The sequence below is a fragment of the Desmodus rotundus genome, chromosome 4 (genome assembly GCF_022682495.2).
Source record: "Desmodus rotundus isolate HL8 chromosome 4, HLdesRot8A.1, whole genome shotgun sequence".
NCBI classification, from domain to species: domain Eukaryota; kingdom Metazoa; phylum Chordata; class Mammalia; order Chiroptera; family Phyllostomidae; genus Desmodus; species Desmodus rotundus.
The window spans coordinates 109,681,871-109,706,603 of NC_071390.1; the positions used below are offsets into that span (position 1 = coordinate 109,681,871).

The window sequence follows — 24,733 nt, forward strand, 5'->3', positions numbered from 1 at the left end:
ACCAAGATGAGGGCAAGACGGATGAGGTGCCCGCCCTGTGGGCTGAGGACCTACCCCAGTGCAGGAGCCAAGGCCAAGCATGAACCTCCAATATACTTATCTGCTGGCTGGGTACTGTCCCTCCCATAGATCTAAAGTGCCAGACGTGGGCACGCTACATAGGACAGAACCTAGAGTGCTTCAGCGAGTCCCCATGTTTCCCAGCTGGGTGACTCGGTAAGCAGTCTGCCTCACCTTGTGGCGGCAGAATGGCATTCTTTTGGAGCTGCTCTGAGCAGTGACCCACACCTGCCGTGCTTCATATAGACTCCAGACCATGTTCCCTTCGGCAATGGCTCCGATCTGCTCAGCTGGATTTCCTTCGTTTCAAGGCCTCGTTCACCCCTCTTCCCCCGTAAAACTGTCATGAATCTTTGGGTTTTTAGAGCTGGAGGGCACCTCTAAGATCATCTGACCCAGAACTTTCAATTTCCAAATGGGAAAATGAAGCTCAGAGCAGGGCAGTGATTTGCCTAAGATCCTACAAGGAACTGCTCGCAGACTGGGGGCTGGATCCATGTGTCCTGATTTCCGGTCCATCAATTTTTCTATTATTAGCACACTGCCTCTTAGAAGAACAGAACAAATCTGAAATCCAACCAAACCCCTCAAAACCTGCAAATACCTGCCAACCACAGAAATGTGTGGATGAGTATGCACACGCTATGTATTAGAAAAAGATGGGTGGTGAGTGGTTGGGTGTTTTTGGAGGCAGAAGGAACCTAGACAGTGTCTGACCCTATCAAAGCATGCGCTCCTCCATCCCAAGTATCAGTTCTCCCTGTTATGCACCCTTTTTTAGGCCATGTCTGGCCGACCATTTTTCTGTGGAGAATTTGGGGGGAGGCTGTCCACCAGAGCAGCAAATACTCACTGTTTACGGTACCTGCAAGCGCATTAATATTGTTCAGTCCCACAGTAGCTCCCGCCAGTCCTTGCAGAGTCCCGAGAGAGGTCAAAGAGTTCATGGCCGCACCAGCAGTGGAGTTGGGGGTCGAAGCAGCCACTGAAGAACAAAAAGAGGGGGGGAAAATGGGGAGAGAAAGCACAAAATGAGGGAAAGCCAACTGGCCCAGTGAGTGATCCGTCCTCACCGTAGCAGGTGGAGCCCGGGAGTCGTGCCTATGTGGTGGGTGAGAAAGACATATGGGATGGTGCTCGTGGCGCTTCTGGCCATTAGGTTTGCTGATTAAGAATGATCACAGCTCTGTCTGCCAGTACAATGACCACCCCCCACTGCCGGCCGGGAGCAGAAAATTTGAGACCTGTCCTGGGCAGGCCCATCTCTCGTTAGCCCCACTTTAGCCCCATGTGTCCTGGGGTGCAGCCCACCGATTTTTGGAGGCCTCCGTCCTCTAAGCCTCCTTCTCATCCAGGTTAATAAATTAAGGAGTGGGGGAGTAAAATGCACTGTTTGGCTTTTTTATTGTTTCTGCTTCAGAGCTGTCATTTTCTCAATGAAGTTTTGGAAAAAAAAAAATACGTTTTCCTGAATTTGACAGAAGCCTCCAGGACCCTGGGAGCCGTGGTAATAGATGGGGTGGAATATAGGAGATAAAATCATTTTGGTCCAAACTCTCCTCCCCCTGTCCTCCCCACCACCTCTTATCAAATGACATTTCACTGGAATACGGTTCCCAGACCATAAAACTTCCCCCTGCAGTGCACACAGTTCAGTGGTTTTTCGTGTATGCACAGAGTTGTACAACCAGCACCACTGTCTAACTTCAGAACATTGTTACTACTCCCAAAGCAACCCATACCCGCTGACTCTGGCAGCCACTGGTCCATGTACTTCCTCTATGGACTTGCCCATTCTGGACATTTCACCTAAATGGAATCTTAAAATATGTGATTTTTGTGATTGTCTTCTTTCACTTAGCAAACTGTTTTCAAGGTTCACCCACGTTGTAGTGGTAAGTGGACCAGGAAATGCCGGCACTCGTCTGACAAACACGTGGGAGCTACTGTTATTACCAGAAAGGCCCCAAGACTCGCTGCCGTTCAGGCTGGCGGCAGTGAAGTGTGGGTGCCAGAGCACTGAAGGCAGCCACCTGGAGAAAGCCGCTTGTCAGAAGGAACACCCCACATTCCTAGGAAGTGTCACGATGGACCTGTGGTCCTGATGATGTTGCGGGGTATTCAGTGTGACTGCTGGAGACACGAAGCCTGTGACAGGGTCTGGTTTCCGTGGTCTCCGCAGCTTAAAATGTCCAGACCTCATTCACAGCACAGGCCCCATCAGTCCCTAATCCTCCAGGGGTCACCCTCCATCTAACCTCCGGTGGCAGGAGGAGGACAGGGAAACGTGTCTGAGGTTGGGCACAGAGGTACTGAGAAATGAGGCGATGTCTCTAAATAAATGACACAACATTACAATTTCGCCACCCTCTTCTAAAAACAAAGCTGGAGGCAAAATGGGACTGTAGTTAAAACTGAGTGCTTTGGACTCACACTGTTTGTTTCTCTCCTCAGGCTTCAGTTCTGTCATTTTTAAATGGAGAAAACAAATACCCAACTTCAAACAGCTGTGAGGGTTCCATGAGGTGAGCTGTGTCATGACCTCCGCGTGGAGTCTGGCGCCAGTGGGGGATTTTTAGATCGTCAATTATTGGGTACAGATTGAACTGAGGAGACAAGCTTATACAGAATATATTTCATAAAAGAACAAAAAATTACATAAGATTTTCTCTACTTTCAGTCTCAACACCCTCTCTTCTTGATGACTAGACACCATTGGTGGTGTTCCTGTTGGATGACCCTCTTTGCCTCACATGAAATTCTAGAGGGGACCCCACGGGCCAGCCCACGAGGCCCCTTTGACAAAGGCGTGGTGGGCACTGCTGGCCTTCTCACTGAGAGAAGTCAAAGCAGCAGGAAGCAGGCTTGCTCAGTCACCTACTTCTAGCTAGAGTTTCACTCAGGGTTGAGAGGGAAAAGGGACTGGATGGATTCGAACTGGCTGATCTCATGCCTCATGGGTGATTTTTCACATCCTTTAAGTCTCAGATGGTCTGAGGAAGAGGTGGGTTAAAGTCACACTCTGCTTGTGTGGTAATTCACAATTCTGATGGTGAACAGTGAGTTGGGAGAGATAACTCATAACAGACACATATAACAGAGGAAGCCTGGGCTTGGGGGCTATGGGAAAGGTGGGGAGTCTGGGTAACACACTGGGCCCAGTTTGTGACTGATAATGTCATGACTGATAAACACAAAATATGCAGAAGTCTCTACATCTTGGTTTTCTATTTATTAAAAAGCCCAGGAGATCTGCTGCAGTGAACTAGACTGAACATAGTTTCCTGACGTGTTACGCTGCTGTTCTTGGGTCGTCCCGGCAGAAAGATGGGGACACGGTGAAGAACAGGAAAGAGAGGAATCAAGCAGGAGACAAAGAAAAAAGAAGGAAATAATTTGCCTTAAAGTGTGAAGATGCATCTGTGGCTGCTGTGGCTCGGTGGATTAAGTGCCAGACTGCGAACCAAACGGTCACTGGTTCAATTCCCCGTCTAGGGCACGTGCCTGGGCTGCAGCCAGGTCCCCAGTGGGTGTGTGTGAGAGGCAACCACACATTGATGTTTCTCTCCCTCTCTCCCTCCCTTGCCCTGTCTAGAATAAAAAAAAAATCTTAAAAAAAATTGAGAAGATGCTGTGTGTGTCCCCTTTGGACAATACATTTGCCCCAATTGAGTCTAAGACAGAAAAGATACCTTGACTGCATATCCAGCTGCCTTTATGAATCTAGTAAATAGTCTACTTAAAGCAAAAGAAAAGCTCGAATTTGTCACACAGCCAACCTCAATCAGATGCTTCAAAACTAAATATTCAACACATGCATAATAGAGAAAGAGACCCTAGACACAATAGACAGAGACAAATTAAATGCCAACAACACACACATTTTCCTATTTCTGTGTTGGCAGACTTCAAGATGCTGCCTTGGGTAATTGCCTTCTGCCCACCTAAAATTCCCTTCAGTCTCCACTGAGAACTGTATCCTTTGCTTCCTCAATTAAATTGTTTACAGAAACCAAAGGAACACTTTGGGGAAAGGGAGGTAAATAAATGTCAGGTCACAATTGCCCACAGCACCTCCTTCTATGGAATGCTGCTCCTCGCAAGGAGAAGGTTACAAAACACAGCCAAGAGGAATGCCCGCGGGGCAGCTCCGCCTGCCTGTCCCTGCTCACTTAGCGGCAGGCGTAACTTGTCACATATCCCACTTTGTGCCTCTTTCACTACTGGTTAAAAGTCCCCAACCGGCCCAAAGTGTTATGACCAGCTGGCTAACTAGGAAATAAAATGTCTTGTGATGGCTGAAAGCCATGTTTTTATGACCTCACATGGCAACACAGTTCTGTCTCTTTTTATGGAAAAAAAAATGTGTGTGTGGGGGGAGGGGGCAGTAGGGTATTAGTGAGGGGAGTTGGCAGGTGAAAAAGGGACACTGCTGGTAAGGATGTGTCAGCTGTCCTGGTTACCGAGTTTCTTTGCTGCTTTGGCCAGGTAGCTTATTGTTGGAAAGACTGCAAGCTGAGTAGTCTGCAAACACCTATCCCAGTCTCGGGGGCAAGCTCTTTCTCCTCAGGGCTGTGCGGTGTCTTGGATGGACAACATATCTGGAAGAGTTTCTTGGCCCAGGTAAAAACTATAGGTCACAGACAGAGTGCCTAGGTCACTAGATCCCTTGCTATAAAAGGTGGAAAGGAAGAAAGTAGGGCCCTGACTGGTATGGCTCAGTGGATTGAGTGCTGGCCTGCGAACTAATGCGTTGCTGGTTTGATTCCCAGTCAGGGCACATGCCTGGGTTGCAGGCCAGGTCCTCAGTGTGGGGCACGTAAGAGGCAAACACATGTTTTGATGTTTCTCTCCCTTCCTCCCTCCCTCCCTTCCCCTCTCTCCAAAAATAAATAAATAAAATCTTTAAGAAAAGGAAGGGAGGGAGGGACGGAAAAGGAAAGAAAGGAAAAGGTGAGGAAAGGACAAAGAGAGAAAATAGTGCTGCTAGGGCCCTTGGAATAACTGCCTGACAGAACAGAGCTGAGATCTGGACTTGCCCACTCAGAAAAACAGAAATGTTTGTTTCTCTTCCTTCCCCTCCAGCAAGAACAACAAAGGATGCTAAGTCTTTTGTGTGTATTCATTTTAGGCGGGCTCCTCCCAGGGAACCTGTGATCCGGATACGGAGTTGTCCCCACTTGGGAGACCAGGACAAGGAGATTTGCCCAGCGCACATGGTGAGTGGGCGCAGCACCGAGCCGCATGGGTGAGTCCGCGATGAGGTGGCCACCCTGTGCCAGCCACCAAGACGTATCATGGTTGTGGAAGCGGGGCAATTAAGAAACTTTCTTAAACCAGCCCAAATAATAAGCAGGCCCAATCTTACCAAAATTTAAAAAATGTTTCCTTTGTTTTATTTTTAGGTTTATTTGTGCCAGAGATAAATGCTTACTCGTTTTTCCTCAGCTTCCTTAAGAAAAAGACCTCAGCTCCACTTCTCAGGTAAAAACTCCTATCTCTCCTGTGGGAATGAACTGGAGCACCCACCCCCTCTCAGCCTGCTCCAGTCTTGATTCCCCTTGCAGGAGGATGAGGAACTAATCTAACCGGAGAGACCTGAAGGGCTGACACCCAGTGGCCAGGGAATGGGCGGCTGAACTGAAACCACACACAGACTGGCGCTTGACAAAAGCCCTCCTGTTCTCTGTTCCTTTTCTGTCCTGACTTCTGCATCACTGGGTAGGCAGCTTAAGTTTATGTGGGTCCCCGGGGCTATGCTTGGAGAGAGAGGCAGGAATTACTACTGTGTTCTCTGTGGCAGGCAGAATAATGGTTCCTTTTCTGAAAGACGTCCATGTCATAATTCCTAGAACCTTCTGTTAGGTTACGGGACCAGGAGGGATTCAGAGTTGCTGTTCAGCTGACCGAGAGGTGGGGAGATTTTCCTGGATTATCTGGGAGGGCCCCATGCCATCACGACATGGTGGAAGAGGGAACGGAAAGAGGGAAGCAGAGATATGACAGCGTGAGATGTGTTGACCAGACAATCCTGACTATGAAGATGGAAAAAGGGGCCCCAAGTCAAGGAAAGTCAGTGGCCTCTAGAAGTTGTAAAAGGAAATGGATTCTCCTCTGGAGCTTCCAGGAAGGAGTGCACCTTGCTGATACCTTGGTTTCGGCCTGGTGAGTACTCTGGGCTTCTGACCTAGAGAACTGTAATAAAGTAAATTTGGGAGCCTGGCCAGTGTGGCTCAGTTGGTTGGAGCATCATCCCCTAGACCAAAGGGTCATGGGTTCGATTCCCGGCCAGGGCACATACCCAGGTTGTGGGTTCAATCCCTGGTTGGGGTGTGTATGACAAGGCAACCAAATCACTGTTTCACACATTGATGTTTCGCCCTCCCTCTCTCTCTACAATGAAAAAATATCCTTGGGTAAGGATAAAAATAAAATAAATGTGTGTTGTTTCAAGCCAATAAACTTGTGGTAGTATTTCACAGCAGTAATAGAAAATTAATATACTCTCTAGTTCATTTGTGCCAGGAATAAAGCTAATGATGATGATAGTTTATATTCACCGAGTGCTTACCATGTGTTAGATTGCCTTAAAGACTGAATATTAGTTCATTTAATCATTTATAACTATCCTATGAGGTGGAAAGTCACAAAGCTGTAAGTGGTACAGCCAGGATCTAACCCAGCCGTCTGGCTCCAAAGAGTTGACACGATGCTGATACTGAACTTAAATTCCTATTTGGCATCTTGCACTTATCTTGTGGTTACTGTGGAGATTTACTGACAGAAACAGTGAATTTGAAGTCATTCAGATTCACCCTTAATTTTCTGGCTCTGTCCCCTTCATTTGTAAAACCTCAGGCTCTACTTAGCTGAGGTGAGGATTTATCTGCCAAACTGGAATGTGACTGAGCTCTGAGAAGTGACATGATAATGAAATAATCAAATGAAGTGGCATTAATGTCTGATAGCTAGTAGATGATCGATAAACATTTGTTGGGTGTGTATCTGAGGGATGAGAATCTGGTTATTCTGTCCTCAAAAGGAGGAGTTACATTCTTTTCACATCCTTTTACAAAACTTGAAGATTCGACATTCCCCCCTTAGTGAGGCAACTGCATGCGTGATGGCGCACTTGGCAGCCTTTATCATTAGTCTGAGCTCGGGCTGTGTGTGTCGACTTGAGAAAGTCCAGAAGAGGGTGACCAGACCTGAAAGTCAAGTCGAGAATGACAGAGAAACAGTCATAAAAAAAAAAAAAAGGTACAATTTAGCCTAGAGAGAAGACAACTCAGGGAAGATGGTTTTAGGTCTTGACATCAAGAAGATATTCATTCTTTGTAGCTCAAGAGACCAAAATGAGGATCAGGCGGTGATAGCCAGAAGGAGGCAGATTCAGTACAAAGGAAGAGCCAATGAATCTGAATTCTTCCAAAGTGAGCCCCGCTGCCTGAGAGGCACGTCCTCCCTGCCGGAGAAGTACGAAAGCTTAGGCCTCAGATGGTCATGTATCAGGGGGTTTCTGAAGGCCCTGAGGCTATGCTTGATAACCTCTCAAAGATCCAATAAACTCAATTTTGAAAAGCTCTTATTGTTTCTGCCAGTGCCAAACACACGCTGGCTGCATCTCCTGGCGGGAAAAGCAAGGATTACAAGACGGCACAATTCTACTGGTTCAAGGCTGAACTTTGGTAAAGGTCCCAATTTCCATTTCTCACACACCCCTAAACAATGGGAAAACCGCAGGTCTGTTTGGACACTGCAGAATGAAGGGATCTGTATAAAAACAAATCCAATCAAGCTCAATATATAACCTAGTTTCTCCCTTTCTCGTTTTCTACACATATAGCAGCTGCTGCACTGAGAACACCCAACGCAAATCCCAAGTGACCAAATCACGGGGAAAATGATCACCGAGAGAAAGACCAGACTTCCATGGGCGAGCTCCTCTGACCTGTGGCCCAGGGCGGCTGAGACGCTCTGACAGCCACTCGGTCAGAATCGTTCCATCTGCTGGAGGCAGGAAACACATGGGGGGCACGGTAACCACACACACTTTTAATGGACAGTGGTCACATTTTAGAAGTTTATAGTCTAGGACTTGCTGGCAGCAGAATCACCTGGAGGTAACGTCAGACCCGCTGAACCCAAATCTCTGACGGTGGGACCCAGGAATCTGGTTTCAACAAGCCCTCTTAGTGCATCTGGCTCAATAAAGCTTGAGAACCAGCGGCCTCAGGACTGTCCGAGCACAGTACCATCAAATTCCATCAGGGCTGGGTATGAAGTTTAGTTTGCGGCGTGACACGAGAATATGAAAGGTTGTGGGGCGGGGGGAGGTTTGGTTTGTGATAAGAAAGGGAAACTTGCTGGGAGGTAGAACACCAAGAGTAAAATACTATGTAAGGGTAGAAAGTTATGATTCTAGCTTCTACATGAGAAAACCCCACCAGGAGGCAAGCTTGCTAAGAGCAGGAGTCCTCCCTGTCTTATTTTCCATAACCTACAAGAGTAACTGACACAACATAGGCACTAAATAAACACCTGCTGAGTGAAAAGTTTAAACTTCTACTGCAGACTCCGTGTCCAGTTTCTCTTATGACAAGGCCAATCTGTGGGCCTGAATGAGCTGGAAGAAGGGGATCCCACCCCACGTCATGGCCTCACAGAGGTCTCCTAACGACACAACTGAGGCTGTGGGGCAGAGTGCAAGACTCATCAAATCATCCCCTCTTGCTTATATGCCAGACGAAGAGTGGATATTTAAAAAAATAGAATCGATGAAGCCAGTAGCTGCCTTGTCACCAGGATGGGAGCAGAGACACTCTTCATTCCATGGACATAATTCATGCAAGAGGAACCAGGAGCATGCACAGGGCCAAGTTCAAAGACCAGCCCGAAAACCTATCCTCCCTTTTGCTTTAACTGGAATCGGGGACATACAACGTAAACACCAGGTGCTTCCTCATTCTTTGTGGAAGGTGGGGTGTTGAAGAAGATCCCCACTTTGGGGCAAGACTGACTGCTGACTGTAGGGAACTCAGCTACTCCTCCACCCTTTCAGATTCCAGATGCACAAAGAAGAGTAGGAAAACGGCCATTTGGGGCTGGTCAGCCTTTCACATTTACCACTTCTCCATATATATCTCTCTTCCTACATGAATGTTGCCCTTTCCTCCTTGTCTTTTATTCCAGGACGTGTCTAGCATTAAGTCCAATCCAGAAATGACTGCTTTCTAGGAATTAAGTGCATTAATTTTCTCACATTAACCCCTTCCCACTTTTCTCGGAGAGCAAGAGATTTTATTTATTTATTTATTTTTAAGCGACAAGGAAACAGCATTAACGGAAACAGCGAGAATCTGCTTTCAGGGCACTCACTAAACACTTCCCATGGAAAAATTACGTGGTGAAAGCACGGTGGCTTTGTGGTTTAGGAAACAGAATAGTTGTAAACACAGAAAATTCAGGACACCAGAGCCTGCGGTCGTGTTCGGCCTCAAACAAGTCTGGGTGCTGGAGTCCGACAGTGCAGTGAAGCCTGTGGGGTGTGGAGCAAAGAAGCAGTGGCACAGGCACTATGATGATTAGCTAAGCACAACCGTAGGGTATTAACAAAACACACAGGGTCTCTTCTCCCCTGGGGTCTAATTATTGCACAATAACTACACTGCAATTTATTCCCTAGGAGACTTTTTTAAGGGGGTGGTGGGTGGGAAGGGAGGCTGTTTGCATTAGAGAGTGGTGTTGATAGGTTCTGAGGTGTTCTCATCTCACTACTTGAGTCTCTGTAACAGGCCCACCTTCTACCCCATGAACAACGGTAGCACCTTCTTGCATTATACTGCTTCCAACCCACGGGGAGACTGGTAAGCAGAGGTAACACAGGGACAGACAAGCCATTACTGGTCTTCTAGAATAAGGGTAAGTGGGGGAAAAAACCTCAGAGTGTGAAGGCTGGATGAAGACAATTCCTGGTTTGGACTCGGAATTACTTTTAAGGCATTATTCTATGATGATACCATTTTGGAAGGCGAGAAAGTGCTACAGAAGTGGATATGGTCAGCATTATACTTTTAATGTCCAAAGCAGTCCCACTGTTTTCTTCACTTTTTCATTTCCATGTGCTTGTTGGAGCTTTTACTCATTATTTTTCTAAGACAGAAATCTACTTTATTAGTTGTTGCTAAACCTGGGTACCTCCTTAATATACCTCATTTTTAGTATTTCCTGCTCCCCCTCTCCCCAGTCCCATAAAAAGCAGATACTTAAAGAATTAAGAATTAAGAAATAATTTGGCTCATAAACTTGAAAAAGTCAGCTTATATAAATTCAGTATATATATAGATCTAACATGAATGGAAGAAAAGACACATCAAACCTATTTTCTCTTCCAATGGTATTTTGTGTAAAATTTTCCAAAATAAGTAAGAGCACAAACCTTCCCTTAGCTGACCTCAGATGTTTGTTTTACGGATGGTCATGGACTCAGACTGAAAACAATGTTAGTGATTTCCTCACGGGGGTGAGAACATGTGAGCTGAAAGGTCCAGGAATACAACTGCGGTTCCCCAGGAGCTCCTGCTGCGGAGTCTTTTGTGGGGTGGGAGAACCGCTCAGTATCTCTTCTGGATCACGAACCTGGGCGGATTGTGTGATGATCCTTTACTACTCTAAGATTTGATGAGCTGACCAGGCTCTGGACCCTGGAGAGAGAGTGAGGAGGACACACTGCTGTGGAAAGCAAGCGCGTGTCTGTAGGAGTCACTGAAAACCTGTGTGAATCCTGGTCTTCAGATGTCCTAGAAAGAGGGCGGTTTGCCCAGAGGGGTAACAGACTCCTTTCTGGGAGACAGATCTTCCTTTGGATATAATATGACACCCAGGTTGGCAAAGGGTCAAGAGACTGTCCAGCAAAGTTCTAGATCTGAAAAGCTGTGGCCTGTAGGCGCAGGCTAAGTAAGCCTGCACCCCAGCAGGGCGGCTACTCTGCTGCTGGCCCACCTCAGAGCGTAAATCCGGTCGGCTGAAGTAAAACCAAACACCTCTCCACCAGCCTCTGGGCCTGACTCTCAGTGGTGACAGCTGCGAGGAACCCTGCCTGGACATGGCCTCTCACTTTATTTAATCCAATTATGCCATTTTGTCTTTAGTAAGTAGGGTGTGTTGGCTCTATAACCTCAGGTCAAATTTCCCACGATTGTGGGAAGTTCATTGCCAACTCATTTAGCTGAGTCCAACAGAAGGGTAGGCTCTATAGCCAGCGTTCGTATTCTACACTCGATCTTAGCCAAAGGGTGAAAAGCAATCCGCATTTATATTCTCGTAGTTTTAGGAAGCGTGGGGAGATATTTGTTTGCCAAAGGCGAGAAATTCAGAGAAGTTATTGCTGGCTCTTATACTTTTAACATACTTTCTTGTGGTCCAGAGAATTTCATATGACCCCCGAATAATGACATCTTTTCCATATTATACTTAATGTTGTCATAAAAAAACCCCAATAGTGTGTATTATATACACTTATTAACCTTAATTTTTCAAGAAGAAAAGTAAAAGCAAACAATTTCATTTCACAACTGAGAAAATGAAATAAAGATGAAATAATTTGCTCTAAATCACTGTCTTTCAGATCTTGGTCATGATGCCCATATCCTCTAGCAAGAAAATGAAACTGAAATTCCTTTATTACATTCTTTAGGTTAACTATTTTTTAAACCTCTGCCTGGGGCACGAACATTTTTTGGTTGTTGGTAGATATTTAAATTCATGATGTAAATATGCATGATATTTATGCATATTTACATGCGTGATGTAAATAACTTTATCTTACATTCTTTACATGCTCATCATTCCTGACCTCCTCCTGCTCATGCCTCAGAGGCAAAGGCATTCGTTCCCTCTTCTAAGGCCACATCATCATTTGCTCAGCACTTATGAAGGGTTTATGATGCGTCACATGTGTTAACGTGCGTGCACATTGGTGGGGAGTGCTGCAAAGGCAAGGCAAGGGGCTGCTGGCTAGGAGCTTGGTGGCAGAGCCTGACGAGGCCCTGTTCCATGGGAGAGTTTCATTCCATCCCTTCAACCCCCTTCTGACTTTAGTCCATCAATTTTCATCTCTCATCAGCCTCTTCCTTTTCTCCTTTGTTCTGGCTTCTCTTTACCGTAGAGATATTTTTACATTTTATCCATCTTTTAAAAAAAGTATTTTATTTATTTATTTTTAGAGAGAGGGGAAGGAAAGGAGAATGAGAGGGAGAGAAACATCAATGTGTGATTGCCTCTTGCATGCCCCCTACTGGGGACCTGGCCTGAAACCCAAGCATGTGCCCTGACTGGGAATCAAACTGATGACTCTTTGGTTCTCAGGCTGGCACTCCATCCGCTAAGCACACCAGCCAGGGCCCTTTTGTCCATCTTAAATGTTCTCCTTTTCTTGACCCTGCTACTTTTATAGACTTTAAAAAAGAAAAATCACTAAATTTCATGAAAATGCCATCTATAAATATGTGATTCTCGCCTCCAGTCTCACTGCCTACAGGACTGACATCTGGCCCAAGTGGGGTGAACTGGCCCCTTGTCAGAGTAAACAGATGACCCTGAGAGTCCAGTTCAAATACAGTCATCCCTTGTCTCTAGGGGGTACTTTCTAAGACCCCCAGTGGATGCCTGAGAAACCCTATATATATATTATGTTTTTTTCTACATATGCACACTGTATAGCTTGTCTCTGGCATATCCAAACTGCCACTACTCTTGTGCTTTGAGACCACTGTTAGGTAAAATAAGGGTGACTGGAACACAAGCACTGGGACCCCAGGGCAGTTGATCTGGTAACTGAGGTGCCTCCTCCGTGACTGACGGGAGGGGAGCATCTGTGGCAGAGACACACCAGGCAAAGGGATGAGTCGGGTCCCAGGCAGGATGGAGTGGGACAGTGAGACATTTCGTCTCACTACTCAGAATGCTGCACGATTTAAACTTATGAATTGTTTCTGGAATTTTCCATTTAATATTTTCAGACCGAAGCTGACTGGATACCTGAAACTGTGGAAAGTGAAACTGCAAATGAGGGGGGACTACTGAACCTCTTTTCGGCTCTCACCTTCTCACATTGCTGCTCGAAGTTTCCCCCGACACCCTGCTTCCTCAGCAGCTCCCTTCCACCACCTGTGCTCAGCCATACCGCACGCTCAGCCCTCTTCTCTGCTTGCTTCGATGACTCCAGCTTAACGATCTCGTCCAGCCCCCAAAGCAACTGAGCCTGCGTCACCTCTGCAGTTCATTCTCAAGCCACTATTTTATTAAATAGCTCCGACCTCTGCAGTAAACTCGAGGGTCAGGTATCCCACTGCTGGCTGCATGTGCTTAAACGAAAGGCCCGTTCACGTGTGCCTCAGCCCAACACGTGCAAAATCAAACCAGCTTCTACTGCAAACCTTTTCTTCACACTTCCTTTCTCTACTAATGAAAACGCCGTGCCGCTGGTCCCTTGAACTAAAGATGCCCTGTCTTCTTCAACTCCTCCTTCCTCTTGCTCTCAACCCGTCTCCATTGGAAGTCCTATCACTGACGTTCTTGTGCTCCAAGTCCAGAAACAGCTCTTGGCTGCCTACGACAGCGCGTCCTGTAGGCTTTCAGAGTCTTCCACGGCGGGTGTTTTCCATAAAGCTCACCCTCGTGAAAAATGACATAGATTTCCATTTCCCAACTAAATTCTTCGTCTGCCTTTTTTCATCTTGGATACATTTCCTGTATCTTCCATTCCATTTCTACCTTTCGAGAGCCTACCTCATGCTAAAATTTTGGCTCCAGTGTCAGCTTTTCTATTAAAAATGTCCCCCATTTCCTGAAGATGGACTCTCTCCTGCCACTGATACCTTGTGCTTTAGCTGCCTCTCCACCCTCCAACTGGACTGGCCAGGTTCATGCGATTTGCTTATTTTTTGTTCGTGGCCACTGCATCACGTTTACAGAAATTCACGGGATTAGGCCACATCTGAACGAAACACTTCTATTTGGTTGCTTTTGAGTCTTCACATGTGGACCCTGGATCATGCACCTTCAGGGAGTTGTGACTAGAATAAAGTTTTGTTGCTTTTCTCATCTAAAATGCACTTAAGCAATGGACACATGCTTTGTGTTAGTGTGAGCAAGTGACGAGCTGTTCACCAGGCAGCCCCACAGACACTCAGTGGGAGAAAACGCTGGGTGGTGGTCGTGGACGGAAGACCCACCTCCGAGCCCACACACCCAGCATGGGGCCAGCGGCCTGGCCCTCCCCCAGGGAGCCACTCGCACACACACGGCACAGACCCCGCAGCCGCCAAGTGCACACGCGTGAAGAATCAGAGCCCATATCTAAAAATACGGAAAGGCACACCCAAAACAAAGCATGAGCGAGGGACAGCCCTCAGCGTGTGACAGGGATCTGTCTGCCCGCTGGATGCGGGACAAGCCGAGTCAGGCACAGGTGGAATAGGCTCACAGAAATCTGAGCGTGTGCTGTGAGGTGAAGTGACAAATCATAAATATCTGCCCCTCTTGGCGGGGCAGCTGTAGTCAGCTGTCAATTAGCTCAGGGCTGTTGAGAGACTCTTGGTCAGGGGCATCTCATGGACTGTGGGCAGCCCAGCCACTGGGCAACACTGTTCTGATGGAGGAGGCTGGGGACCCTCTGGCAGATCAGGACGCCAGAATGAACCGGAGAATCAGCTGCTTTTCCATTTGCACCAATAAATGTCTCATTTTCTTGATAATAAGGGAAATTTAAAGGTAATTCCACACCAAAATGCCCAGCCCATGAAGGGGCCATCAAAACAACTCTGGTTGGGAGATATTTGCATTTTTTTTTAAACCTGAAGCATAATGACCGATATCAAATAAAGAACCATTTACTAGAGAGGCAGACCACTGTCAACTATTTTTCTTAAATATGTTTTAAATGCGGAAGAACTTTTGAAATATTTGATTTTCACGAAATGCTTCTCTTGTGAAGCCACAGAGCAGAGTGCAAGGACACTTCTCTCCTTTCCCCGGCTCCCCGACTTACCACGTCCACCCTCATGGCTCGTACTCTCAGAGCTCCTCGCTGCACAAAACGTATAGAAAAACGGTACAGTTTACAGAGGAGGAAGAACACAGAGAAGGAAGGTTCCCTCCTCTCCCCACTGTGGTCTAATTCGCAACATTTTAACGTAAAGTACACAAAAATATTGGTTATGAAGTTTTTTCAAAGGGTGAAGGAGTTATAGTTTATGCTTAAAGGCTAACCAAGTCATTTTACTATGGTGGGAATTTAGTGAAATAATGGCTTTTAGAAAGCTGATGCTAGAATATAATCTATACAAGGATAGGGATTTTTGTCAGCTTTGTCCACTGATATGTTTTGAGTGTCTTAGAATAGCCCCAGGTACACAGTAGATGCTCAACAAATATTGTTGAATGAATGTTATGTGATAGGAAATTAAAATCACTACAGTGACATTTTATTTATGGAACATTTTGCATAATGTCAAACCTCCATTAACACTGAGGAAAATAAAGTGAGCCCCATAATGTCAAGAACAAGAACGAGTTATTGTAACATGTGGAAACCTTCAAAAAAATAAAAAGCACCAACTGTTAGAACTTTCAGGAAATGAACAGAAGAACAGCTGTCAGTTCTCTTTCAGCAGCAGTAAGGGTATAAAGCTGTTTAACTGATTCGACCCCACAAATAAACCACTGATTTTAACAATGGACTTGACTAGGCCTGACCGAGACATGTAACCACCTGCTAGTGAAAGGGAAGGTGGACTGCTTTGAGATTTACTTCTTTTCCTTGACAATCAGCAACGAAACGAGAGGAGCCTAAGGAGGAAAATGGGAGGGCAAGAATAACTGGTCCCCGAATTGATAAAATGCTGAAGTATAGTGCAAGTAACAAACACCCCTGAAGAGTTAAAGGAGGTGTTGCGTTTCCTCACAGGGTAGGTGCGCTGAGGACCACGGGGAGCCGGTGAAGCTCATGTAAGTAAGGAATGCTCTGGGGGGATGAGCTTTCAAAAGCCCACACGTGACTAGATGATTCTTTTGAAACTAAAATGCCTTTATTTGATATGGGACTCTTCTTTATTCCGTATCATGACATCAGAACAATTTAAAAGCCAATCTTTTTTATTGGAATAAAAAAACTGCTCTATATGACTGTTCTAATGTCAATTACTACCATTTCGTTCTCCAGGAACCCGTTAGGCCTGACTCTTCCCCTGTGAAGTGTTGCTATTTTTAGATTACTCCAGAACCAAGTCAGGGGTTGTCAGGTGGGTCACTGACCCTGTCAAAGGTCACCATGACAGACTAGGGTTCCTTCGCAGAAATGCGGCCCGGTCTAGAATGCATTAAGTGTTTTTAAACATTTACCTTAGAACATGTTCACTGTGCTACTGTTGTTAATTGAATTAAACAACATTTGAGTGCCTGGGGGTGAGGCAGTGTTCCACATGCAGGGGGACCACCAGTAAATAAACTGCTCCTGCTTTGAAAGAACTTGCTACCCAGATGGTGCGAGGCAGCCGTGCGCTCCCACAGCAGGCGATGGAACCAGGCGAAGCGCAGTAGCTGAAGGGTGGAGAACACACTTTCGCAGCAGGGAGGGCAGAACACCTCCCCGTGCCCCCAACTTCAGCCTCCCCTCCGTCTCTGCCCTCAAGGAGCTTCTAATAAAGCTGCTTGTGAAGGGGTCTGCATTTGACTCAGGCTTAGAATTAGTTACGTGTTTGTTGGAAATACTCGTATATTATGAAGTACTTGCTCTGCACAAAAAGAGAAGGCTCGAAAACATGGGCTACCTCAGCCTATGGACCCACTGGGTCACATGATGTGAGCCCTGGAACGACGCACTTGCAGGCACAGGTAGTGGGATGGAAGCCTCCGGTAACCCAGGATGGTTTGGGGATAACTCCTTGTGTCCCACCGCTCTTCTGGCCATTCAGCAGGCTGCTTTGCTTACTGCTGCCCTGATGACGAGGGGGTTGGGGGTGAGGGTGGCACTGAAGGTGGCCACACCCTGGCCCTTCTCACGTGAGGGGTGCAGGAGGGGCATGAATCACGTGGAGCCACTGCCAGTCTCTGTCAACCTCAACAGTCCACAGGGCAGTTGCACTGTTTCCCTTGGGCTGTGCTGTGTCTGTCACAGCCTGGGGGTGGGGTGGGGGGGATGGGGAACATCTGGAAGATGGGGAAAAATATTGCCTAGAATTTCAAGTGAAAACTATTTGAAAAGTCAATGGTGGGAATGGAAAAATGCTTTCTTAGCATTTTAAAATGCTTTACACTATCAAAAGAAATTATCTATTATCCTGAAATGTGCGGTTGATTGAGTGCACTTACAGAGGCATTTGGAGAATTTTAAAACATCTTTTTGTTTTTTAAAGAAAGGAAATAGAAGGTCAGTGGAATAATGTGGTACAGGAATGCAATATTGTATTTTTGACAGAAAATGCCAAAGACATGTTCCTATGTGGCAATAACGATGCTGAGTTCTCAGAAGTACCAAGGGAAAGCACCACATGTACAAACTGGGCAGAAGACAAATCTTACCTTGAAGACCTAGCTGCACACCTTAGAGACAATTTGCCTCTTTATATCAACAGAGATAATTCCTCAAAACAGGTTCAAAGTTGGGTAAGAAGAAATGACCCAAGAATTAACTAAATAGGAGGTTAAAGTAAACAAAGGAAAAATTATCATATCAAAATAAAAGACAAGAAGCATGATTAAATTGGGCTTCAAAAGACCTGGGAGAAACTTATAAAAGGCATATATGCATTTACCTGGTTTTTATTCTTTCATGATTTAATTTCTAATTTTATTCACTACCATCTGATAATTGCATGAAACACTTATTCTAACCATGGGCAATTTAGACCATTTTAATTTTTATTTCAAGGCCATAAGACAAAGGAACCTATTTATTGCCTAAGGGGATTTTTTTAAACAAAAATTAAAGCTTAATCTTTCACGTTTTAAAGCATAGACAGCTTAAAATCATTTATAATAATGCTGCAGGGAGGCTGTTCCTGGGCATGCAAAATTGAAATGATAAATTTACAATTATTAAAAGAATTAATAGTTTAGGGGATTGAATTGTCCCTTCCCTTTCTGGATAAATTTGTCTGAAGCATTAAGAGGCAGCTTTAAAAACAGGGTAAAACCAAGCTTTTGCAGGAGTGATGCATTTCACAGTTTGACTGGGTTGTTAATGGAACAATAATAAGCCCAGCTTTTTGTTATTTAAAAATAATAAGCAAAGGCACTGGCCTTGGGAACTGCTCCCCACCCCCACCAGGAAACTGCTCTGATGAAGTGGAGAGTCCTGAATTCTACTAACCACGTTTTCTGTGACTTTGAAAGAGTCCCTGATGGAAATTAGACAAATAATTTACTTTCACTTAAATGCCAGATTTTTTAGTTATACTTAAGAAATATAATTGAAATGTAGATTTAAATCGTTTCTGCTGCTACACTTCAGGATTCTAATGAAATACTTTCAGCTATTATGCAAAGCATTCCTCAATAGAGAAGAGAAAAACCACTCTCAATGATACCTCAGTGAGCAGAATCTACGGAGGAGCAGACGCAGCGTTAAGAGCGGAGGGAAGGACACCTTGCCAGTGGTGGGTTGTACTGAGCAGGAAGGAAGGGGATAATCTCAGGACACACTGTCCCTTTCATAAAGCCCCAGGAAAAAACTGAAAATGGTCAAATATGTCTGAAGTTCCTTAAATACTTCAGCCACCTTCCTGGGCTAAGTACTGCATGTTAAGAAGGCTATGACATATCTGTGCTCCTGACCACACTGGAGGGAATGGACATGGATCCACAGCGTAGACCTCGCCTCTCCCCCTCTCAGCACCAGAGGCGGCTGTCTTGCTAGTTCGGGGCCACGCCAAGCTTCCTCCTGTCTCGCTGCCTTTGCACTTGCTCTGTCCTCTGCCTGAGTGGCCCTTTCTGTAGACAGCAACATGGCTCCTCCCCTTGATTCAGGTTTCTGCTCTGATGTCACCTTTTCAGAGAGATAAAGCCTCCTTCGACCCTCTTTACTCTCTCCACCTTCCTGCCCGGTGTCTCTTCACGGCGCTTGTCCATCACGTCCAGGGGACAACCTTATTTGCTTCTTGTCCGAGTTACCGTGACAGACTGGAAGGCTGTCAGGCAGAAGGGACTGTCCCATCCCTTTCGTTCACTGCCGTGTCCCCACTCCCAGGGTAGCGCCTACCACTGTACCAGCATTTAAGAAGCACCGTCTATCAATCACATTATCACAGCAATCAGCCCAAATCTGCTTTTGCACTTGGCTTCTTAAACTGACAAGTCCTCTTTTAAAGAATGAACTTTTCTAATATTAATTTTGATTCCCTGGAACCACAGCACAGTCCAGCACAAAGGTCACAACCGAAGAATATATTTTAATCAAGTCAAATGAACCCTTACAAACAAACAACAGGCCACATACCGTTAATGCAACTGTCAGAACGGTGGAACATTTTAATGTAACTACAGTATTAAATACGTCAAAGTTAGAGTTAAGGACTTATGGTCCAAACTGTGGGCTATATGGATCCTTGCCATAGAAGGAAGAGAGTTTTCATAATAAAAAGTTTTCTTTTTTCTACCTCTTAACAAGGACTTGATCAATTTCTGCTATTTTCAACAGCAGGGAGAGAAGGCAAAGGCCAAGGTTGGAGGAATCAGAAAAATTTACTTTAGACAAAAAAGTTGATATTGCTTTCTCTTAAAAAAAAAAAAAAGAGAGCGAGCAAATCCTCTTCCTTTTTATAGAAACAAAAAAGTGTTCAGGTTTTGAGTGACTTTTAGTTCTTTTTCTCCAAATAAAATATAGTTAAAAATATCAGCTTCTGACTAAAGACACAATAAAATGTGTGACGTTTTAATGGAATCATAGCATGGTCTTCATAGGGGAGGTAAAAATTCATATTTGAGAAAATACTTTTAAACCCAATTTATAAAAAGTTACATCACAGAGATTAATTTTTCAATTTGTTTTTAAGATAAATCACTATTATTTTCATAAGTGGGGATTTATTTCTCAAGATGTTTATTTCCTGCAAGGGCCACTATAGGCCTTGTTTAAATAACAAACATACCACACACTGTGTTAGCACTGCAACTTGCTGAAATCACTAAGTTGTTTTTAGGAAGACTGTTTGCTGCGTGAGCAATGGTGCATCTTTGAAGGCATTTTAGAGAATGAAATCAACGCCTCTATGGGTTCTGCTATGAGATTACAGTAGTATATTAAGGATAACCCCCCAGATTTGCCTAGAAGTCCCCTGGATTTCTCCCTCCAAAGTGCACGCACAGGGAAATGTACGTCTCAGATCCACAACGTTTTATACACGGACCAATGGCCCTTGCCCTTGAACCTGCCAGAGGGTTCATTGCTTCCTAATGTCAAAAGCCGTACGAAAGCTGGTCCGCAGTGTGCTGCAGCTTTCATTCTCTATTTTTCTGAAAGAAAACCTCATGCTATTACATAAAAGTCCTTTTCAACACTTAGCTAATCTTTTTGGCATAACCGATTGAGGGGCACGAGGTTTGAAAGTTGGAGGAAGCTTGGAGCCTGTACAGGCCAGCTCCTCCACGCCCCGGAGGAGGTGGCGAGATCATTTATCAAGGTCTAGGAAATTCAGGGAGAAAGAGAAGCCAGAGAAACATTTCTTAACAAACAAGTCATGGTATCCAAGCAACCGCATTATGTCTGGCTTGTATGAAAGAAAAATGGCATCTGCTTTTGAATAAGGCAACAGAATTTCTGAGGAAAAAGACTTCAAATGACAGAGTCCAGAACATGGCCATAAACAAACAACAAAGACGGTCCCTCTGGACTGTGGGTTTTAAAATCAAATGTGAATAATGGTGAGGGTGTAAAATCACACTGGAATGATTAGAGATTTTGAGCTTTAGCACAGAATTCTTAAATTGCTAAAAAAAGAAAAAGGATTAAAAGCATGACTACGAGACTGAGGCTCTTCATGATGGTGAAGACTTAGTGAGGACTGAATAGACAACATACTTTTGAAGCAAAATAAATGTGTGAAAAGTGCCAGCATGGTGGATTCTCCTAGTGAAAACATTGTTTTCATTGGGAAATGAAACACATGCAGTTTGAAAGTTTGGTTCTTTAAAAATAATGAAACGAGCTAGCCCTGACGCCCAGTCAAGTTCCCTGGCTGTCCGGACACATGTACCCTGCACCTGGCACCCAGGTGCGTGCAGACCTGGGTGTCCTCTTCACCGCGTCCTCTTACCAGGGCTGGTGAGGGCTCCCAGGGCGCTGCTTGTGGTGGACAGAGGGTTTGCATTGGTGGTGGTGGCTGAGGTCTGCGCCGCGGCTGCGGCTGCCGCCAGCGTGGCCAGGTTCTGTAACTGTAAAGCATTCATTCCTGCGGAAGGAAGAGAAAGGTGCGGCTTTAGCAACAGGCCCACTTTGCCAGGCAGATGACGACAGCAGAGGCCCTGGGCAGTAAGCCCTGCGAAGCGTGCCTCAGTGACTCGTGTGTCACCTAACTTCTCAGCAGTCACCTCCCTGTGGTGCTGCCTGTCCTAACCCAGGATACCCTTCCCAGCTGCATCAGCTCAGGGCTGGAGAGATCGCCAGAAAATACAAGTAGAGATCGCTGTGTGGGGACTGGCCCCAGCGGGGTCTTCCACCAAGAGGCTGTCAAGAAACAGTAAGGTCTGGGTTTGGGCACGGGGAGGACGGGTTTAGGGGTAAACTCTCAGTCTCTAAGCTTGACAGCTGCACGTGGAAGGTATCTGAGAGAAGGAGACAGTGTATTGGTGAAAAGTTCTTGCTTTGAAGTGGAACTGATGGGGCTTTGGGCTCTGCTACTTTACCTGCTGTGTGACTCTGGGCAAATTACTTAACTTCTCTGGTTTCCTGTTTAGTGAGTGGTAATAGTAATTGTAGTTTACATCAAAGGGTTGTTGTGCAGATTAAATAGATGAATGAAAATTATTCAGCACAGTAACTGGCGCAATGTAAGCACCCAATAATGTCAGGGACCGTTGTTGTTATTGTCACTGAACTCCTCTCTTCAGACTTATCTTACATGTGGCCACGCCTGGCGTGGGGCTTGGGGTCTGGAGTCTTTGTCAAAAGCCCTTCTGGTATCTTTCCTCCTCTTCTCTTCTACTGCTCAATTCAAAGCTTCTCTGAACATTCAAAGTCTTTCTCCATGATTCACTTCACACTAACGCACATTTGAGAAGCAGGGAACAATGGCTCTCTCTTCAAACAGGGGAATTTTCTATAGAAAGATGCTGGAGTTAAGTAATCAGCTTAATTTTGCCTTCTCTTCATGTCTCAAACACAGATACTTAATATATGTCTATTGAGCAAATTAAGTCTGCTGTGGAGAGATGCCTAATGACAGCTTCCACATGTGCTGGGGAAGGGGTGTGGATCGAGGGGCGACAGAATGTTCTAGCAACATACCTGCCACGGCCCCGTGCCACCGTTGTGGTGCCCTCAGCCTCAGGCTCACCGACCCCGCTCCTCCAGCCTGACCCCCTCTACCAGGGTTTACTTCTACTCAGTTCTTGACATCTTTGCTGCAATTAAATGGGTGCTCATTTTCCTCAAAATGATACCCTATCTTCTTCCAGGAAATGTCCAGCTCTCTTGGCTTAGCGTGAAAGCCACACACCTGTCTTCCCAAACCCACTTAGTTTCTGGGGGTTCCCAGAAGCAGGACAGCAGCATTTGTGGAATCCTGTGAGCCCAACCCCATTCTCGAGCCCAGGCAACCCGGAACAAAGCTCTTCAAGGTCGTACTGTTGAGAATGCGAGTCGAGAAAGCACTGCTCTCACTGTTCAGGCATCCTTGAGGGAAATGGAACTGGGGGAAATACAGGAGCTGCCTGGCTTCAGTGCAGCCCCCCTGGACCTGAGGGGCCCACTCCTGAAAGCTGCTTGAATGCACTTCACACCTGAGTGTGACGTGAGTGTGGTCTCTGAGTCAGTTGCCAGGAACAATCTGTTCCCTCTTGGCCCTCCAGTGACAAGTGTTCCCTCTAATGTTTCAATGATGCAAACCTATGACCGGACTGCATGACCCACAGCTGGCTGCATGGACAGGTGCAGGGGTTGGTCCTGGAAGTGAAACCCACAATGCACATCTGGCACTGATCAATGGCACAAAGAGCCATTCTCCCAGGCCCAGGCCACAGAGTCCTCGCCAGGGGTGTCTCCCCTGAGCTTGCCCAGGTGGGAGCCGTGGTATTCGGATGGCAGAGTCCCAGAGCTGGAGGAAGCCTGGCCCCTCACTTCGGTTAGAGGCTCAGGTTAGAGGTCACAGAGCCTGTGGTGGCAGAACCTCCTGGTCAGGGCAGCAATCCACTCACAGCTCACACCACCCTCAGGGGAAGCCTGGGAGTTCGCATTTAATGCACACACTTTCTGGCTGTTACCTGAGAGCTCCCTTATCTCCTTGTTTCTAACTCAGGGGTCATGCATTAATCATATCCCCCTTTGATGCTATTTTTGTGCATATTCCTTAACTTTATAACTAGACACTCAGCTCCTTGAGGACAAAGATGTTGTGTTATTCATTTCAAGTCCACCTGAACACACACACACACAGCTGTCTACACAGGAGGTAATGGGTGAATACAGGAAGGATGAATGGAGAGAATAACAAATAGCGTGGAATTTTCATAAATTTCTCTAAAGAGTACTGTCCATGGACCCAACCAAGTTCTTAGTTTTCTCCATGTTTCGTCAGCTCTTTAGTATCCATAACACGCTGAGTATTGACTATTTCCCTCAATCATCAGTGAACCACTCTACACATATTTATTAGAAGCACAGGTTTTCCTCACCTCGCCCGCCTGCACTCATTACAGGGTTCTCCACCCCACTGCCCTCTGCGCTTGGGAACGCCGGCTGAGCCCTGTGTGCCCAACTCAGTGTCCCCTCTGCCTCCCCTCCCATACTCCACCCCCAAGAGCACGTGCCACCCGGTTCATCCTTTCCCTGCCTCCAGCTAGAAAGGCCAGGCAGAGGGCTTTCAGCTCCAGAACACCACGCTGGGGGCGAGGGGGGCACTCTGTTCACCAATCACACTGCGTGGAAAGGAACAAGGTACGGGCCACTGTGATTCCTAGCACCAGAGGAATCTAGGGGAGAAGGAGGTAGGGGTTAGGTAGAGAGGACCAGCAGAGTAGGCCCTGCATTTACCTGCCCCTCTATATATCTGTCCATCCATCCATCTGTCTGTCTGTCTGTTACTGAGTGGCCACAATGGGTCAGACCCTGGGTACCTCATTGAGAATTAAGCAGAAAACAAGACAGTCCCTGCCCTCGAAGAGGGTGTTGTATATTGGGGCAGGGAGAAGCCAGGAACTGGGGAATAGTCCTACATCAGTTTCTGGAAACAGACCCAGACTCAGGAACTCTTCTGTCACTAGTCTCTAGTTTGATGGCATGAGACAGAAACACAGGAAAACTGAATGGGGGGCGGGGGGCAGCATCCTGGTGGAGGATCATGCCCCTCCTTCTATCCTAGTCATTTCGGGGTCCTGTTGGGCAGACCTCGGCAGATCCCACAGTGCCCCCTTCCCACTCATCCCAGACAGAAGCCCTCAGTACACTACAGATGGGCAGAAC

General features: G+C 46.1%; 1 protein-coding gene across 12 annotated transcripts in view; it reads right to left on the reverse strand.

The window, feature by feature from the left end:
* The window catches only part of CELF2 (CUGBP Elav-like family member 2), a 499,109-nt gene that overhangs the window by 19,410 nt on the left and 454,966 nt on the right, over positions 1 to 24,733 (reverse strand). For 9 of the 12 annotated variants that reach the window (XM_045186434.3, XM_045186444.3, XM_053922133.1 and 6 more), the window contains 2 exons: positions 21,372 to 21,506; positions 926 to 1,045 (listed from right to left, as the gene is read on the reverse strand). In XM_045186434.3, coding sequence (XP_045042369.1) covers positions 926 to 1,045; positions 21,372 to 21,506 — 255 coding nt within the window. Of the gene's footprint in view, positions 1 to 913; positions 1,046 to 21,371; positions 21,507 to 24,733 lie in introns of all 12 variants that reach the window. The other 3 variants (XM_045186435.3, XM_045186438.3, XM_071221274.1) reach the window with 1 other exon arrangement.